Source organism: Dermacentor silvarum, chromosome 5, assembly GCF_013339745.2.
Source record: "Dermacentor silvarum isolate Dsil-2018 chromosome 5, BIME_Dsil_1.4, whole genome shotgun sequence".
Taxonomy (NCBI): domain Eukaryota; kingdom Metazoa; phylum Arthropoda; class Arachnida; order Ixodida; family Ixodidae; genus Dermacentor; species Dermacentor silvarum.
In genome coordinates, this window is record NC_051158.1 from 88,640,358 (window position 1) to 88,659,347 (window position 18,990).

At 47.8% G+C, this 18,990-nt stretch overlaps 1 protein-coding gene across 8 annotated transcripts in view; it reads right to left on the reverse strand.

Annotated features, from left to right (window-relative positions):
* The window catches only part of LOC119453574 (cytochrome P450 3A5), a 143,290-nt gene extending 126,652 nt beyond the window's left edge, over positions 1-16,638 (reverse strand). For 3 of the 8 annotated variants that reach the window (XM_049668252.1, XM_049668251.1, XM_037715622.2), the window contains exons 1-6: positions 16,353-16,631; positions 15,672-15,768; positions 14,433-14,485; positions 14,206-14,302; positions 4,359-4,484; positions 616-857 (exon numbers count right to left, since the gene is read on the reverse strand). In XM_049668252.1, the coding sequence (XP_049524209.1) occupies positions 616-857; positions 4,359-4,484; positions 14,206-14,302; positions 14,433-14,485; positions 15,672-15,768; positions 16,353-16,444 (707 nt within the window). In that variant the 5' untranslated portion in view covers positions 16,445-16,631. Of the gene's footprint in view, positions 1-615; positions 858-4,358; positions 4,485-14,205; positions 14,303-14,432; positions 14,486-15,671; positions 15,769-16,352 lie in introns of those variants that run through there. The other 5 variants (XM_049668254.1, XM_049668255.1, XM_049668253.1 and 2 more) reach the window with 4 other exon arrangements.
* Positions 16,639-18,990: the final 2,352 nt, after the last annotated feature.

Sequence of the window (18,990 nt, forward strand, 5' to 3'; positions counted from 1 at the left end):
GACGTTAACGCGTTAGCAGTAGCTCAGTGCAGCGACACAACGAATTGCCACTGTTCTAACGGGTTTTGCATGAAGATTTAACTGCAGCGGTTCCCTAGAACACTCAGCGCCATCTGGAGCCGCTGAAATGGAAAGTGGCCTTCAAAACAAGATGGCCTCCGCAATGCAAGGTGCACTGGTGCGAAACGCATCTTGCGGCAACCGACCTCTCTACTCGCGCTTCTTTCGGGACACGGCGCGCCATCTAGGGGCACTGCGGAGAAGTCCGCGCGTAGCGTGCGAGACGATATGCGTGGCACACAAGTGCCTGCGAACGCTGTGAATTCTTCCCTGGTTTGCCGCATACTCAGTGTCACACACTCAGTGAGTCAAGTTGGCGAGATGTTGATTGAAAAGCGGCACATTCTCCAGTTCCTCCAGCGTTGGCGGAAAGCACATCAGCGTAGCATAAGCACGTCAGCAAGGCGTACCATAATGGTATAAATCATACCATATTACCGACCTTCCAAACGCAACTCGAATTTCATGTACGTGTGTGCATTTTATTTCATAGTTGCAAGTTAGTCTTCGACATGTTCCACACGCTGCGTGAGAGTAAGGGAAGAGAGACTATACTCACGGGCAAGCATGTGCAAAGGACCGGTCATGACACCAGGCAGTACGCTCTGTGCTGTCTTAAGGAACGGATGCGTGAGCTCACGCTGGAAAGTGCAATCAAAGCCGAACGCAGCCCGACCCACGTAGTCCATAGTCAGGCCTTGGAAGAGACGCAGCATCGGGTACTCTTTGCCATCGTCCGCTTTCTCACCCAGTATTTGGACGAATATGTCGGCCACTTGTGTCATGTACGGAACCATCTGCAGGAGTGTGCATTCATCGAATTTCAAGGTAAAGCAGCGTTCCTATTACTATCGTACGTTACCTGTTGACTGTAGAACCGAGCTTGCAGTTAGTAAATGCACTTATACTCCTCAACACATCGAATATCTAACTTACTTTTGAAGAAAAAGAAAATACCGAGGCGGGCAGGATCATATGTGAGTTTTCTGCTGTTTCAAAAGAATTGTCACCGGTGTTCCAAAAATGTAGTAATAAGACCATGCGCTGCCTTGAAAAACGTCGATGTCACTTTTGATAAAGCAGCAATGCTCAACTAATCTATTGCATTTACAAGGCGCTTGGTGTATTACTTTTATTTTCCACAGTGAAAGCGTTCACACAAAAAGGTATTTTCCACACAGCGTTCGCCACGCTGCCTAAGCAATTCAAGATTAGCTCACATTGGGAGCGATACTTTATTACCATCTGAATGCTGACTAAAATAGCATTTGGTTCGGTGGACGCTTATTGCATGTAGCGCGCAAATTTAGCGGAGATTATCAATGCTTCTATATATTAAACGTGCACAAGGAACGCTCACTAGAGAAAATAAGTGCTAAGAACTGAGAAATACACTCTCTGGCTATCGTGATCAATACTTTTTCCAAAGAGCGGTGTCAAGGATACAATTATGCATATAGGTTCGAGATTTAGACGACACTCAAAGGAATAGCACATTTCAGCCTTCTTTGATAGCCTACTGAATGTCATTGCATACAAGGTAGGTATAGCCATAAAAGACACTTACGACATTGAGTGCATACTTCGAATAAATATTAAAGTAGTTAGACTGGGGAGGATCGTGTATGCCCCTAAACGAGGTGTAGCCGAGTAATCTGCTGTTTGCAGATAATATTGTCCTGTTCAGAACTGATGGAGATGATTTGCAACAAATGATCGAAGACCTTAGCCTTCAAAGTATAGGGATGCGTTTGATATGCAGGTGAATAAGGTGATGTCCAATAACCTGACAAGAGAACTAGAATTCGGGATTGACTATCAGCCTCTAGAATCTGTGCCAAAGTATTTCACATTGGCCAGTCAGTCATAGGGGACCCGAATTATGAGCAGTAAATTTACAAAAAATTTAATTGGGCTGGAGCGCATATGGCAGGCACTGCCAAATAATGACCGGCAGCTGGCCGCTATGCTTGAAACCAAAAGTGTCGTCATTGAATTCCAGCAGTACTAACATAAGAGGGAAACTTGGAGATTTACAAGAAAGCTTGACAAGAAGTTAAGGACCACGCAACGAGCGATGGAAGGTAAAATGACGGTCGTAACTTAATATGACGGGAAAACAAGGGTGCAGATCACAGAGCGAACGGGGTGTACGATATTATAGTTGATACTCACAGGGATAAAATTGTCTGTGGCTTAACTCAGTTATGCCTGGGTGTGCGTAGCAAGAGGTGTGGTTAATCTTATTGTTTTGCTTGGTTCGCTGTACGGTTACATCTTTATCGTTTAGCTTCGTACATCTGAGTGTTAGGTTTGGTTGTTACTTCTCGTTAAGTTGCGGTTACATTAAAGACTAGACATTTTTATTAAATGTGTAACGCATTCATTTTGAAAGTATTTATCTTGTTGTCTCTCAATTGCCACAAAGACTGCCCGATGGTCGGTGAAGTAGCAAGCAGCCGTCTCAGTGGCTCCGACACAGTACTTTGAGGCCAAGTGTTCCACGCATTGCGCTACTCACCAGATTCAAACTCGCATATGCCAAAGTTTCGCCAGCTGCGGCGGTTGCTAGGCAACGGCTCAGCTCGCGGTGCGGCCACCGGCCATAGCGAAACGACGAGAATACGGCCAATGTAGCTCTCTACAAAATGTCGCAGTTTTTCCCGAAAGGCGAAGCATCAATTGCGGTAGCAAATTAGTATAGAGCTATACGGAGTAAGGATAGTAGTTTTATCGCCTGCATAGACTTGGACACGTTCACTTACTAACAGAATTAACAAGCATGGTGTCTGCGCGCACAGGCAAACCTGAATAGTTCACGCTCGATGAACCACTGTAAAAACGCTGGCGTGAGCAAGCGCGCTGGCAACAGCGAGCGAAGGTTCGTGCGGTCTATCGCTTCAACGGAAACTGAGTGTCGAAAGGCACAGCGCATACAAAGGTAAGAGCTGTGTGGAGATCGCTTTCAAGATAAAGTGCGCGCGACAGCCTGCAGCCGCGCGAAGTACAAGCATGCAGTTGCTGGCAGAGTCGAAGCCGCACCCCCTCCCTCCCGCGCTGCCTTCCCATTTCTTCCTGTCACGCGGGAGATTAAGTCACCAGTTCCCCTTGCGCTCGGTTGCAAGATACGCATTGGCGCCGCAGCTACTGAAGCACCTGGTGGAGTCAATGCGGGCGATTATCTGCGGTGTCGAGAATACGGCAGCTAAAAGGGCCCTGCAGGTTCTCGCCGTACTGGAGCCGCTTATCGCAGCTCTTTACATTTTGTAAAGCTTTTGCTTGTCACATGTACTTCTGACGTAAGAGAAGCCCACACACCAGTTCGTCTTAGCGCTTTGATCTGAAGGTTCATTTGAACTAGTGACCACAGACAAGATCTGGAACCCGGTTGTTGCTCAATGGATGGCATTTCTGAATGTTTATCAACAGAATGTTAAACTTGCTTTCACTGTTGTGCATCCCTCTTTCTATGTCATCATCATCCCTCATCATACCTTTATGTCCCCGTTCCCCATTCCCCTGTGAGAGTAGCAGGCTAGAGCGCGCTAGCTCAGGCCGACCTCTCTGCCCTTTTTCAAATAAATTATCTCTCAGGTGCCGCAGCTAAACGTCGCCTCCCCTCCGTCCCTCCCATCCCCCCATGGCCTTTGCGAGTGAAAGCTCGCGTCCCTCGCGCACTTTCACTCGCACATACAGCATACGGCGACGATGTTGTCGCCCTTGGACTTAATACGGAAGCTCACGGCGACGCCGACAAGAGAAATATGCTTGGAGTATTCATATAATTCCTATATCAATAAAAAGGAGTAGGTCAGGGAATTTAAAGCGCAGATAGTCTGTCAGCATTACCGAATGGATGCGAAGAGAAATACGCGCAGTCGAGGACGGCAGGTAATTAGGTGGTGTTATTAAGAAAATAGTAGAGCATAAGATGGGGCTAGCTGGCGATCGCTGGAAGAGGCCTTCTTTCTGAAGAAGAATAATATAGGATGACGGTGATGGCCAATCCCATGCAGCCCCTAGTGACTGCATAAATGTATTGCGGTGATCTCTTTTTATTTCTGCGGTGCTCCTTTGCTCCCATCGAACGAAGTTACCCACAACATATGTATCAAGAGAAAGCAATACTGAGACCAGTTGCGTATCTCTGGTGGGAGAGAAATGGGTGCATCACTGCTTGAACTTCTACTTCCTCTTTCACTTGTGAAAATAGGTGAAGAGTTTCATTCCGGGGACGCAAATGAGAAGCGGGTGGAACAACCCCGCACTTCCTCTGGATACGCGGCTGCCGTAATCACCTGCTTGAACTTGTTGGCCGTGAAGGCGTAGGAAACGCAGCTGCGAGTCCGCTTCCACTGGAGCCCGCGTGCATGGAGGAGACTTTGTCCCAGGAAGCTGTGCTCTTCGTCCGTCCTCATGGTGACCTGTTGAGAAAAATGGGAGCCGTGTGTACAGGCGCGGCCACCACAGGCGTCTACGCTAATGTGGTAACTTAATTTGTCGTCTTTTGTTGCTTCTCGCATCCCGTTAAAGCAGCTTGCACGCGCGAGCAGTAATGGATAGCATATAAGCCTTAGCAGCTCTATGCCAATTCTTATTATGGCAAGCTTACTCTGCTGTGTAACGTATTTTGGCCCTGAGGGTATGACACACAAGCAAAAACTTAACAATAAATAAATAAATAAATAAATAAATAAATAAATAAATAAATAAATAAATAAATAAATAAATAAATAAATAAATAAATTCTTGGTGACAGCCTATGTACGATGTTGCGACCTGCTGGGAAAACTGAATCGCGGAGTGATAGTTTGTCAACAAACCTAACCCCGTCGAATGGCATGTCCTTGCCATAATATTATCAGAGCTACGAAACTTTTACAGATTTATTAGGGTTATAAAGCAAGCAAGGACAAATAAATAAGTAAGGTGGGCTGACGAACATTTAACGGTACCTTGCCAAGAAAGTGATCGGTCGGTTTATCATTGAGTAGCAGAAGCTGAAGAGGCCGCAAACGGAACCGTCCATCGACTTAATGATCTGGCTTATGCTCGTTGAACAGTTTCACTGATAAAAGCTTAAATGTCGCTGAAGTTGCAAGTTGCAACTTTGCGTCTGATATAGTTTTTATAATTCGAACTAATTACAAATTAACGCATAACGTATTTTACATGCCACTCAGCGACGAGCTGCCTAAGTAACAATTTGACGAGCCGCGTAAGTAAACAATTTGACGTGAACACGAAGAATCTACTGAAGCGTGCTAATGAAAAACATTCTTTTGCTCTAAGTTCATAGAAAAGGACGATGCAAAACAGGTCACCCAGCCTTGAGCAATCACGCTTACGAGTGCTGTTAAATAATTGCGACCGCTAGTGTTAGAAACAAATATTATTGAGATGCAAACTGCATTGCAACGGCGTTGACCTACAAACTATTCAGACAGATGGTACAGAACATTACCGATGTGTATTTGTTGCTCGAAAAGCTAGTATATTTCTTTTGGACCATTCGCTGTTTTATTGCAGTATTAGTTAAACGGACAGCCCTGGCAAATTTTCGTCCTCATTGTCACCGTCGGTGTCATCATGACGTTCCGTATCAATTACAAGTGCGACAACAACCTATCGTGCCCCCCAAGCGGTATTCTGCGGGTGCGAGGGGAAGAGCGCGAGGGTGAGCCAACCAGGATGGCGGTTTGATGAGCGCCTCATGTTGGAGGTCGCATGATAACGCGGACGCAGGGCAGTGTAGGTGAGTGGGCGGTACCGTGATGAAGCGCTCACTAGGGACCATGGGGTGGATAGGTGATCGTGCGTCCTCCTCAACTAGACCGGCAGGGCGCCACCAATCTTGAAGGTAATCTCAGGCGGGGGCAAAGCCTAGGTGAGCTGATATGGCTGGTGGCTGTACGAATGCTGTCTTCACAATAGTCTAGCTGCTCTAGGTCGCGTAATTATCATGTTACGGAGAAGCGTTGAAGGAAGGCGCTGTAAAACCGTTCGCTCCCCTCTGTCCCGCTCTTCGTCAGGCCAACGTTGTGAAAGCGTGTGTTTGCGGTCATCACGTGAGATCTGTTTATGTTTCCCTGTGCGCGCGGCTGACGCTATGATTGCTCATTTAATTATTAAGCGAATTTTTACTGCAATTTATATGGGCGTAGATCAGCTGTGTAAATACGGCTATAAGAGCCTCCTTCGTGCCGTAGTGTGATAATTTGAAATCGCTATCAGTGCTTCGTCTTTCGGGTGAAACTGCCACATTTTTATCCCAAGAATGTTGGTGTTCTATTTTAAAATTTAAAAAAAGGTTGTCCAGTTACTGCAGGAACCGCGCCTTTTTGTTTCTTTGAAAGAAATAATCCTGAAGTTTGTAACATGCATGCATCAAACAGGCACTCTGGTTACTGGAAACGAGTAAAACTCACAAGGAATTGACTGAATTTCCGTAAATAAAACGAAGCTATTTGTAAATATATTTGTGAGAGCAAGTCACCATCACGAGGTTATACACAGTGACATTTTTTATCTACCGATATGGCGAGTAAGTGCTCGAAAACGATATATGCTTTCTTTTACGATGTCCAGGGGGAACTGCATCATTTACCGAGTTTATATAGAGAGGATATGGGTAGTGTGCAGGTAAATTTGGAAGTGTGTCGGTTAATTATGGGGGCCGGACGAAACTTCTTAAATCTCGTGTTGAGAAGCGTTGTATGAGACGCTCACAAAGTTTCCCCGTTGCATTGGGAGAACAAAAAAATCGCAGCCATTTTAAGTTTTGAGGAAATGAAGGGTTAGTTATAGGATGTGCAACAAAATTTTTAAATGTTTTTTTTTTTTCATTTTGTACTTTGAAAATAATGACTGAATACTCGTTTCCGCCCAATTTTTATGCATTATACTAAGCGCGTAGTACATTTCCCAGGTCTCCTGAGTGAAACAATAAAATAATAGATGATTTTCAGCAACATTCTGTAACCATGCATGAAAATAAGTTGATGATGAACGAAATACATATTGTTTATATTCGGCTAAAGTAAGGCGCACGTTTTGGGTGATGTACGATCAAAGTTTGAACTATGTACGCTATATATGCTTTGTAGAAAATTGCTTACAGATGTGTTCTGGAGCATCAGAAGCCTAAATTACCAATAACGTAGGGAAATTGCCCAACGTCCTGAATAACTAACCTTGTCACAACGTCCACATTTGAATAAAATAAGGGTAATGTTATGGAAGATGTGGCATCAATGTTTTGAGAACTTCAGTTGATTATAGGCTTTTGCGAAAAATTCTTAAGGAAGTGCTTCAAAGGTTATACGGCCATTACTCGCAACTAGCATGTGCCCGACAACGAGTTAACATTCAATAAAAAGCTGGGCCATGTTAAGGCGATGCGGCGAGAGAGAGAGAAAAACATTTATTTAGACCATTCAGATCGTTGATCTTGAGGACGAGTGGGTGGTGTCCTCATTCCAGGACTCCACTGGCCATGGCTGCTCGACGTACTTGCTGGACGAGAGCTTGTTGTCCCGCCAGGGTATCGCCGGTCAGCTGTACCTCCCACCGCTCAAATGACGTGTTAGGCGTCTTTAAATGTTGAGGTTTGCCCCCGCACCCCCACGAGATGTGAAAGAGTGTAGGGCGTGTGTCGCCGCACCAGGGGCAGATGCCGCGATATGTTTGTGGGTATATTTTGCTGTATCTGTGTAGGTTTGGGAATGTGTTTGTTTGGATAAGTCTGAGGGCTATTGCCTCTTCAGTGCTGAGATTTTTGTGAGGGGGAGGATAAATCCTGCGGTTGAGTCGCTGGATTTCGAGTCGGTCGCAGTAATTTGATGGCAGGGGCACAAAGGTAAAGGAAGGGGATTGATAAGACGATTGGTTTTGCCCCGCTCGGTTAATTAGCGCTCGAGCTAAGGCGTTCGCCCTTTCGTTCCCCTCCAGTCCCGCGTGACCCGGCGTCCAAGTGATTTGATGGGTTTCTTGTAGCCTCGGGCCTAGAATTTGAGCCGCCAGCACCGGTGTTCGTCCGTTGGTAAAGTTTCGGCAGGCCTGTTGCGAGTCGGTAACGACATGAACTTCCCTGCCCACCCTGTCATGTTGTTTTATTACTAGCGCTGCGGCTATGGTCTCAGCCGCAGCTGGGTGCTCTGCCCTGACGGAGGCCGCGAGGGTTAAGGAGTTGTCTCTCCCGTTCACGGCGGCTACCGCGAAGAGGCCCCCTGCGGGGTACGCCGCCACGTCCACGTACTGTACGTACGGGTCACTCTTGAATTGTCGGCGCTGTCTGTTGACCCGCGCCTTGCGTCGTCCTTCGTGGAGTTCATGACTCATGTGCTTTGGTATGGGGTTCGCCGTGATCTTGCTTCTGACCTCGGGCGGGAGTGATCGTTGCCCATCGAGGGCACGAAGCTCCGTGGCCGTGCCGGTCCGGTGGAGGATGGCTCTGCCCGCCGCCGTGTTCTGTAGTCTGGCTTTTTGCGAAGCCATAACCGCGTCCGACAGCTCAGCGAAGGTGTTGTGGATGCCGAGAGCCGCTAACCTCTCGTTTGAGGTGGTAACTGGGAGACCCAGGGCCGTTTTGTACGCGCCTCTGATGATGGCATCGACTTGTTCTTGATCGCGTTTGTTTAGCGAGTCGTAGTGATACGGCATGCTAAACGTTACTCTGCTGATCACCAGAGCCTGGACGAGGCGGAGCGTGTCCTCTTCTCGCATGCCCTTGCGGCTTCTTGTTATTCGTTTGATAATCCGCGAGATCTGGTTGGTGGTGGACCTTAGGGTTTGGATGGTGTGGGATGCTTTCAAGTTGCTCTGGATCCAAAAACCCAGAATCCTAGTCTTTTTGCTTTCCGTGATCTTGTGGTCCTCTAGATAGAGTTCGATAGGGCCGGGTGACTTATAGATTCCTCCTCCGTGAACCCGTATCACCTCGGACTTCTCGGGTGCGCAACGCATCCCGCTCGCTGCCGCAAATCTCTCCACGGCCGTCGCGGCCTCCTGAAGGGTCGCCTCCTTTTGCGCGAGGGAGCCCTTGGTGGCCCAGAGCGTGATGTCGTCCGCGTATAGGGCGTAACCGAGGTCCGGGATCTTCCGCAGCTCTTTGGTCAGCGCTAGCATCGCGATGTTGAAGAGAATCGGGGAGACTATCGCCCCTTGCGGCGTTCCTTTGTTCGGCACGTCGATCGTATCCGATCGAGTCTGGCCTATTCCGATGGTTGCCGTCCGGCCCGTCAGGAACGATTTGACGTAATTAAAGATGCGCTCTCCGCAGCTGATGTCGTTCAGTCCCTTGAGAATGGCCTCGTGAGAGATGTTATCGAAGGCCCCTTTCAGGTCGAGTGCGAGCAGGAGGTGTTCTCCTCCCTTCGGGATGCCCTTGAGAACTTCTTCCTTCAGGATTAGGAAAGCATCTTGCGCAGAAAGTCCCGGCCTGAAGCCAAGCATGGTGTGCGGGAAGAGGTCACCGTCCTCTATGTAGTGTTGGAGGCGAGCTCCGATGACCCTCTCGTACAGCTTGCCGAGGCACGAAGTCAGCGAGATGGGACGTAGGGCGTCGATCGCGGGCTTCTTGCCTGGCTTGGGAATGGTCACGACTTCCGCGTGTTTCCACTCGTTCGGTACGTGGCCCTTGCTCCAGAGTTCCTCGTTTAGGTATTCGGTCAAGTCCAGGATGTGCTTCGGGCTCAGGTTTCTAATCATGGCATTGGTGATTTTGTCAGCCCCGGGAGCAGTGTTGCGCTGTGAGGCTCGTGCCGCGGCATACACCTCTTCCTCCGTGATCGGAGCGTCCAGTTCAGGTCTTGGTTCCCCTTCGTATTTTAGGAGGCAGGGTCGTATGGGGTCGCTACCCAGGTATCTGGTTTTTAGGGTGTCAATCAGATCCTGGTCATTCCCGGGGAATTTGTGAGCGATTTCTTGAAGTGTCCGACTGGTTGTCGCTTTGGCCTTGTCGGGCTCGATCAGGCAACGCAGAATGGCCCACGTCTTCGCCGTACTCAGGGTACCTTTGAGCGAGGTGCAAAACTGGACCCAATTTTGCTGCGTCAGCTCGGTCGCGTAATCTCTGGCTTCTTCTGTTATTTGAGCGATTCGTAGACGGAGTTTCCGGTTTAACCGCTGTCGCTTCCACCGTTTGAGGAGGCCCTCACGGGCTTCCCACAGGTGTAAAAGCCGGCGGTCGACTTCGGGTGTCTCGACCGTGCGCTGGATGGTTTTGGTGGTTTGGATGTGGGCGTCTCGGAGGTGCTTCATCCATTCCGCTATGTCCGTTATACCGCTTTCGGGTGGGGGGTACTGCCTGTACGCCTCCCAGTCCGTGAGCCTAATTTCTCCAATTGTTCTCTTGAGTTTCGGGGTGGACACCGAGATGCTGAGGATGTAGTGATCGCTGCCCAGTGTTTCGCCCAGGTGCGTCCATGAGTATTCTCTTACGTTTTTGATAAATGACAGGTCCGGAAACGTGTCCCGACTAACACTGTTGCCTACACGGGTTGGTTGGAGGAGGTTGGTTATCAATTCGAGGCCCGTCTGGTCAACCGCATCGATGAGCGACCTCCCCTTCTGCGTGTCTTGTTGGTAGCCCCAAGCCGTGTGTCTAGCGTTCATATCGCCCACCACTACCAGCTGGTTGCAGCCAGCGGCTCTCGCGCTGTCGTAAATGATGTTGCGGAAGTCGTCCTTTTGAGCCCTCGGCGGACTGTACAAATTCAAGATGAAAGTGCTACGTCTACCCCTCTTTTGCGGGAGGACTTCCACTAGCACGTGGTTAATGTCATGATGTTGATAATGTTGTCCCACGGCCGTCACCGTTTTGTGAACTAAAACCGCAACCTTTGGTGATCCCACGTGTCTAATTACGTAGTAACCCCGTAGCTTGATGGGCTGGTTCCCGACCTCTTGAAGGCAGATGACGTCGGGGGGGTATGGGTGGTTTTGGATGAAGAGCTGGAGCGAACTTGCCTTCTTGTTGAAAGAGCGACAATTCCACTGCCAGATCTCGAGGTGTTCGTGGGCGCTGCGTGTGGTGTTAGCCATTGCTGACGTTCATGCCGCCGCCGTCGCAGTTGTCGGCGTCGCTGACGTCACCCGTATTGTTTGTGCGCCTGTAAGCCTTGACGCGTGTGTTGTTGTTCTCGTCGTCAACCCGCTTGCGCGAGCCAAACTCAACCTTGCGTATTCTTCTTTCAAGGTCTTCACTGCTTAGTGTGTTCTCCTTGACTTTATTGTTCAATTCGCCCATCTGGTAAAGCATCTGCTGCATCGTAGCATAAATGCTTTCGAGGGTGACTACACTTGACATGCCTGCTGCTGCCGAGACAGCACCAGGGAGCGAGGAGGGCGTGGTGGTTCTTGAGGGGGGAGGAATGGAAATGGTGGGCTGGTAGCCTTTCGTTCCGCTTTGCGGCCCTGCCTGTGTGTTGTTGTTTGTTTTGCTTAGCATCGCTTCTAAGCGTTGCATGCGTTGATTTAGGTCATTAACCTGAGCTTTGAGTTTTTTATTTTCTTCCCTAATGCGCGTACATTCTGGGGAGCAGTTACTATTGTCACTGGTATTTTGAGCGGAGGAGGTACTAGACTGATTCCGGCTCACCTTGTTGTTGGCTTGTTTCTTCTTGCCCGAATGGTTTTTCTGCTTAGACGTGCATGACGAGGTAGAAGGCAGCCGCTGCCCTTGCTTCTCTCCTGGCTTTGGCCACTCCGAGCGGTATCGGGACCTGGACCTGGACTGGGACTGGGATCGCGACCTGGACCGGGACCTCGACCTGGACCGGGACCTCGACCTGGACTGGGCCCGGGACCTCGAACGGCTCGCCGACGACTCCGAGCTGAACCACCGCAGGTGGCTTCGCCTTGTCCTTCCTCCACCATTGTCGTAGTCTTCCGTCCACCTTCCGGGCGGAGGATGCTTTTTGGTGGTAGTACTGTTGTTTTTCAGCCTTTGCTTGCACTCGCGAGACCCCGTGGCATGGGCTTCGCCGCAGACTGCGCACTTGAGCGAGCACTCGTGGTCGTCCGTGGGGTCGTGCGTCCCGCAAGCTAGACATATCTTGATGTTCGGGGTAGGACAAACGTCCGATCGGTGTCCCATGCGCTGGCACACGTAGCAGATTTGTTTTGTGGGCTTGTAGGGGTGGCACTCGGTCTCCCCTCCGTAGTAGTAGACGTATCGTGGAACTACGTGAGAGCTGAACGTGATCACGGCCGTCTTGGTCTTTCCCAGCATGCGGGCTTGCACGATTTCCACGCCTTGGGTCCTCACCCTTAGGTGGGTCATAAGCTCCTCGGGCGGGGTATCCGGGTCGATTCCATGAATGACGCCCCGGGCCACTCCGTCCGGTGCCGCAACGTAAGAGTTAACTTCGTAAAGGTTGCCGCCTAACACAATCCGCGTGATCTTGCGCGCAATATCGGCGACCTCCTGATCTGGGGTACTAACAATGATTATGTTGGAACCGGGTCTCAAGCGCACGAGGAAATGCGAATCGTCAACTTTTCCTCCGCAGGCGGCCGAGACGGCTTTCGAGATTTGGTGGTTGGTGAAGCTCTTCACCTGAAGGCCTTTCTTGGGCCGGATGATGATTTTGAAGTCGCTACGTGGCAGGGGGGGGAGTCGTCGCCTCTTCTTAAAAGAAGGCTTCTTTGATGCCCCAGCGCTTGCAGCTGCGTGGGATGTTGATGAAAACGCGGTGGTTGAGGAGGGTGATACCGGAGAGATCACCCTGCCTGCCACGCGTACTTGCTCGCCTCTGGCGAGCTTCTTCTTCGTTCTTCGCTTGAGGTGTAGAGACCAATTGGAATAAGGACATTCCGATGGCGTCCCTTGCGAAAGGTCCTCATCCATAATGGCAGAGTCGTCATGGCGATCTTCCGAGATGTCTTGGAAGTCCATGGCAGTGGTTTCTTGCGACGAAGGCCCGGCGGTAGCTTGTACAATAGCACCGGGGGCGGGTGGGGCTGTAATAACAGCACCATCTCCACTCCCTCCGGTAGAAGTAGAAGCGACCGGCTGGGATCCAGCGATGTGCGCCATAGTGAGCGTCGAGAAACCGTAGCAAGCGAGCGAGCGGCGGCAAAGGCGGCGGAACGCCTCGCCTACCTCCTCGCTGCCACGTACGGCGGCGTCAGGCTTAACACGGCAGCGCCGCCCCGGAGAACTTCAAAGTCCAAAAGCGCAAAATAATATGCACTCACGGTCTTCAAACTTCTCATGGGGGTTCCGGATGACTTCAGGAAGGCCTTCTGACAAACACTTTGGTCCTCCGATGTGAATTTCTTGCAAGAATAAGGAAAGTCGACAGAGCCAATGCGAAGCACGTCTACTCCGCTCGGCTCTTCTTCTTCTTCTGCGGCGAGAAACCTTAACGTTCCAGGCCTAATTAGGCGGGTTCCACATAATTATTGAGTTCTTGTTGTCTCTCTATTTTCATGCCCAATATGAGGCAAGTAGTAGGTTTCCCGCTTGTGTCCGGTTAAGAAAATGAGGTACCTTCTTTATATTGCCTAAACTTAGTGACATATGCTGTCGGTGATCTGTAACCAAAGTTCAAAGAGTGTGGGCTATTTGCGGCCTCTTAACTAAATTACTTATCCCAGCGCTCCAGAGATTTATAAATACGTTTTACGAACGGGCTTACAATGTCGCTCTCCTGGAAGAACTCTACCGGCCATTGAAATCAAATTTAGTGAAATGTGTTGGAAGTAATATCGCTGACGTACAGTCGAGTTTGATAGAAGTTGCACTAAGTCAAACCAATCTTGTACGATGGCACCTACGTACGAAATATTAGTTTATTAAATAGCAGTCTTAGAGAAGGCGTTAATTATCAAATTTTAGCTTTGTCGGCACCGATCTGCAGTCTTGCAGCCCCTTCGCCCACGGACCTTGTGTTGCAGCTCATGCTGAACGCGACTGTGCATGCGGAAGTAAATATATCTGGGCGAAGCACAGTTCTTGTTTTAAAAATTTCTTAATCAAGGTTTCGAAAGCATCATATGTGGGCAAAGCTGTGTGGTTTAAAAACAGGCAACTGAAATCCCTAAGAAAATTGCTCGAAACAGTTTCGATGGACATTGGATTATGATTCGGCAAGGTTGCCCAAGTCAACTCTGTCTCTTATTTTTTTCCCAGAAACTTACCCCTCGGCTCGTGAAGTCCTGGAAGTTTTTCACAAAAATATATGTCAGAAAGTCGATGTCCTTTATCACCAATGTTGGCACGTCACCGTTGTAGAAACTGAAAAACCGTAAGTAAGGAGGATGTTATGTGCATGCTGTCTGCGCTGTTTGTGAGTTCTGATAGCGAAGATCAGCGGACAATAGAGCATCACTTGTAACGATAAATTCAACAAGGAAGCTCTGCATACCCGAACACGTCTCCGTACTTGTTGCACCATTCTGTCAGGGCTTTTACGAGACCCTGTGAGCGAAAGGCACGATGAAGAATAAAAGTACCGACAACACAAAGACGTCAACGTGAAAACAATGCAGGGCTGTGAGTGACCGAGTTGCATAAAGTGCTGTCAAATGCGAATGAAATACTTAGGAAGATAGGCAAAAAAGAATACGTTAAATGACGTGGAAAGAGTTTTTTTTAAAGGCTAACATGCTCCATTGGAAATAGCGCGCAATCATAAAACCCGATGCAATAACGCCGTTTCTGCTAAAGTCAGCGTAGGCAAGTGGACATAGGTCCTTATGCTTCTTTTCATTACCATGCCATCCTATCTTTTCTTCTAACCTGCAGTATCGAAAGTGCTTACTGCTTCTTAAACAGAGATTCCAAAAATATTACGCAGGAAATTTTTTTAAGCAGCAGCCGAATTCACGAATCTGGCGAAAGGCCGGCCACCTTAGCTAATATGTCGAGCATTAGCATTCGCTGGCATTTGCATGAAGAACAGTTCTAGCTAAGGAGTTTAGAACTACTGAATGTTAGCGAGCTAGTATTCCATACTGACTAAGAATCGCGCGATAAACATGTTCTGACAATAAACCTCAACTGATAGTCTGAGCTCGGGTCACGTTTCTTTTTCGTCCGTTTATCGCCTTAGTCTACCTTCAACGTCCTTTAGCGAAGACGGACCTTCAGCACGTTTCGTACAATAAAGATTACTGATCGCTCCAGCAAGTTAAAGGCAGTTAAAACGGGCTGAAGCATGACTGGGCATGAGTGGATGAAAATGCGAAATAATAAGAATAAGAAAGTGAATTAAGAGAAGTCAAAATGGAATAAGAGTAATCAAAGCTAATTAAGAAGGATGTCTAGCGAACAGGAATCAAAGCGAATCAGGAGGCAAAACAAAGCGAACAAAGTGGGTGACTCAGCAATTAAAGTAGATGGCGCAGCGATATAAGACTGATGACTTCAAGTCGTCTGAGGGATAACACAAACGACCCTGACAACTTGAAGCACGCTGCGATATCATGGACATTTCATGTATAACAACAAGGACGATGATCGTTTGACCCTCAAGTCCTTTACGGAGCTTAATTTCAGAAGTACTGTGTGTTGCTACATTGCTCGAATGCTAATCGCATTACCATCGACAGTCATTGTGAAATAATAATCGACAGTCACGCATCGTGGCCGTCCTGAGATTTACCTTTCCGTGGTATTCTGCTAAGTTTCCCCAGAGCAAGTTGGGCTTTGGGCCATTTATTCCGATATCCTTGAAGTATGAGAACGTCTTCTGGCGCCACCTGTATAATGCATTGTTAGGAATGAGATAAGTTATTGCGTGTGCATAAGTCATTCACTACGGTGTGCTCATTTAATTTCGTGTACTAACAGAAGAGATTGCACAGCAGAGAATAGATTTATCGTCTCTGAAAACTGCGGCTCTTAAAGGCTATTTCAGCAATATATTTCTCTATAACACAAAGAACGTTCGGAAGAAAAAAAAGAGAGCTCTTGTATATTGTCATCTGAAAGTTGACATAAGAGGCGGGTACCTCAATTAGAAGCATTGTAGACTACAGTGTTCTCAATTAAGACCCATAGATTTACATTTCCACCAAGACACTCTTACCCAACTGAGGTGAAATTGATACAGAATCTCTTTGATTCTCGAATGAAAATTAGGAATGAGATCAGTTATTGTGTGCGAGTAAGCATTTCACTAGGGTGTGTTCATTTATTTCCGTGTACTAACAGAAGTGAGAGGTTGCACAGCGCAGCATAAACGGAACAGAAACAGATTTCTAAACGAAACATCACGCAGTACAGTGAAAATTTCGTCAGTGTTGTTTGGAGACAGAGAAAAAAAAGGAATATAATGTCTTACTTGAGCAGTCTAAAAAGTCCGTAGACGAGGACTGCTACAATCGCCGTCCAAATGGAGATTTTTGTGTAGAACCACATTGGTGCCCAATCCATGATGATCGGCTCTGCAGGGAGCGTGCCTCTGCCAACGCTCGCGGGGAACAGGCAGTTGTGAAGCAGGAACTATTTGTGGGCACTTTCCTTATCAATCACCGTTTGAGCACTCGCTGTGCTTGGGCCGAGACAAATAAGTTTTCTGAAACTGCACAGGACTAACAAAACATTCGTCTGCAGTTCGTTCTTTTTTTTTCAGGAGCGTTTAGCCGACGAGGTGGCTGTACTTTATCATACACATATCGATGTGTCTGTGTTATAAGTAACAGAGAGGCCTGAAATGGTCGTTCGACACAATGGATGGCACTTGCAAGTGTACGCAAAATGAAGCTCTACGATTGCTTATTGCTGCTGTGTCGTTCAACCATTTGACGATTCGGCGACTTATCAGCAACACGTGTGTTGGCACAACAAGACAACAAAAGGGACCAGGGCGGACTGTTTTGTAGCGATGCCTTCTTGATTCTACGCCAGTTTTATCATCCATCGTTCACGGCTGGCGGATACGGCTGATAAAGTCGAGGGAGCGTCGCTCTGACCACTGACGAAGCGCGACAAACTCAACAAGGCATTATATTCACGAACAACTTTCTGTAGCAATGAAGGTAGCAAATATAGCAAATAAAAAAAAAAAACTGTCGCATGTTAGTTTAAGCTCAGGAAGAAAAAACGTAAGCGCCCTCATTACAACTGCTAAACTCTTGTTTACGTGAGCGTTGAAGTTGAGTTGGTTTATGGCTGTTCCATTCTGCATCTGGGCAAACGATACGATGTCACACGTGGTAGCTCCGCATGTTCCGAGAAACCAGAAGCGCTGCCTAACGCTGCCGGACAACTTGGCGTGGTAATACATGTGCAGAAGCTGCGCGCCTCGTGACTTCCACTTCATTACCACAGAAAGTTGCCCACGAGTAGAGCACCAGAAAAGGCATCGCTACAAAACCGCGGCCCAGTGTTTACCAACAGTATTTCAAGTGATGACGCGTCATTGTTCTTCAGTTCAAGAATAATGAGGGCCTCATAGACAAACGCGTTCTCGCTTCAGCTTCTGTCTAGAGGGGCATTAAAAAGAAAGGAAAGAAAGCACTTTTAGTAGATTACCCTGGTGTAATACCTTGAATGCTGCTCTTGTGAAAAAGCCAAGGTAAGCGAGAAAAGGCCCAAAACACGAGACACGTGTCGACTCCGCCTTCAAGTACCGGCACCAACTCGTCATGACGTCATGCATTTTGACTGTGTCTCCTTGGCTCAGTTAATTATTTAATTGTACGGCGCTAGGTGTATAAAAGGTGTGCCAACCGGCGTGGTTCGCTGCTTGACCGCATCATGACAGCAGGAGTGGCGCTGTGGCTAGAGGCCTGTCGGAAAGCGCGCGTCGTCCGCTACTCAGCCTATTGTTATTTCGAGGTTGTAATATTTAGAATACTTTGTTTTCTGGGAAAACCTAAAATAAGTATGGCCAGCTTCTGACGAGGAAACGTATAAAAGTGAGGTGTTTCTTTTTGCAACGACTTACTCTTTAAAACGGCTATCTTTATCGTTTGTTAACAAGCTGAACATCGTGGAACAAAAGAAATCGCGAACATCGCTGAACAACAGAACATCGTGGCAGTGAGCTGGGCTTGGAGCCACGATGTTCTTTTGAGATGGAGTGAGTTACCATGATGTTTAGGAAGTGAAGTAAGAGCTGTGGGTGATGTTCGTCACTCCGAGACCAAATGATACTGCTCTTACGAAAGAAAAAGACAGCAGGAGGCGTATCACTTGCTTGCGCTGACTTGCAAAGTCAGGAGGAAAAATGCAAGCCGTGGGTACAAACATTTCTGTTTATGGACCCGCAAGGCCCAGAAATTGTTCGACAAATGAGAGCCCACATTTTGCCTTGCTGTCAGAAAGCTTCAACCGTTTATGTAGTGTGCGACTGCCACTTCAAATAGCATTTTATTCAACATCACTTCACTCATGTGATATATAGAGGCGGGAAATTTGTGCATTCCGAGTGCCTATCTGCGGCTAAACATGCGGTGACGTTGTACCCTCAATACTGCCTCATAATCATGCCTATAGCTAAAGAAGAAAAATTTCCGTAAATTGAACAAAGAAATCATCCATGGTATGACGGTCGGCTTAAAAACTCTGGAACAGGCAGTGAGCCATACCCTTGACACGCATCAGAAGAATCTGTTGCCAATAAAATATAGCGTGTTTTACAGAGAAGCCGCTTTCTGTGCTTGCTCAAGAAACCGTTGATGTAATTACACCTGGTTTGTGCAACAGTCCTTGGACCCTGCAATATAAATAATTGCTCAAAGACTAAGTTTTCTTTTTCAGTTTATTCTACAGACGACCAGAACGTCACTCAGTGAACGTTGTTCTTTTACAGAAGAAGAACTTCAACAGAACAGCGGAAGTGACCCTGCTCTTGACAAAGCTCGACAAAATGGTTGCGTCCGAGAAACTCGAAGATGTTTTGGCAAGCCGGACGTCAAATATTTTTTTTTCTAGACCATAAGTGTTTTGAAAAATCAAAACTACTCTGGAATATG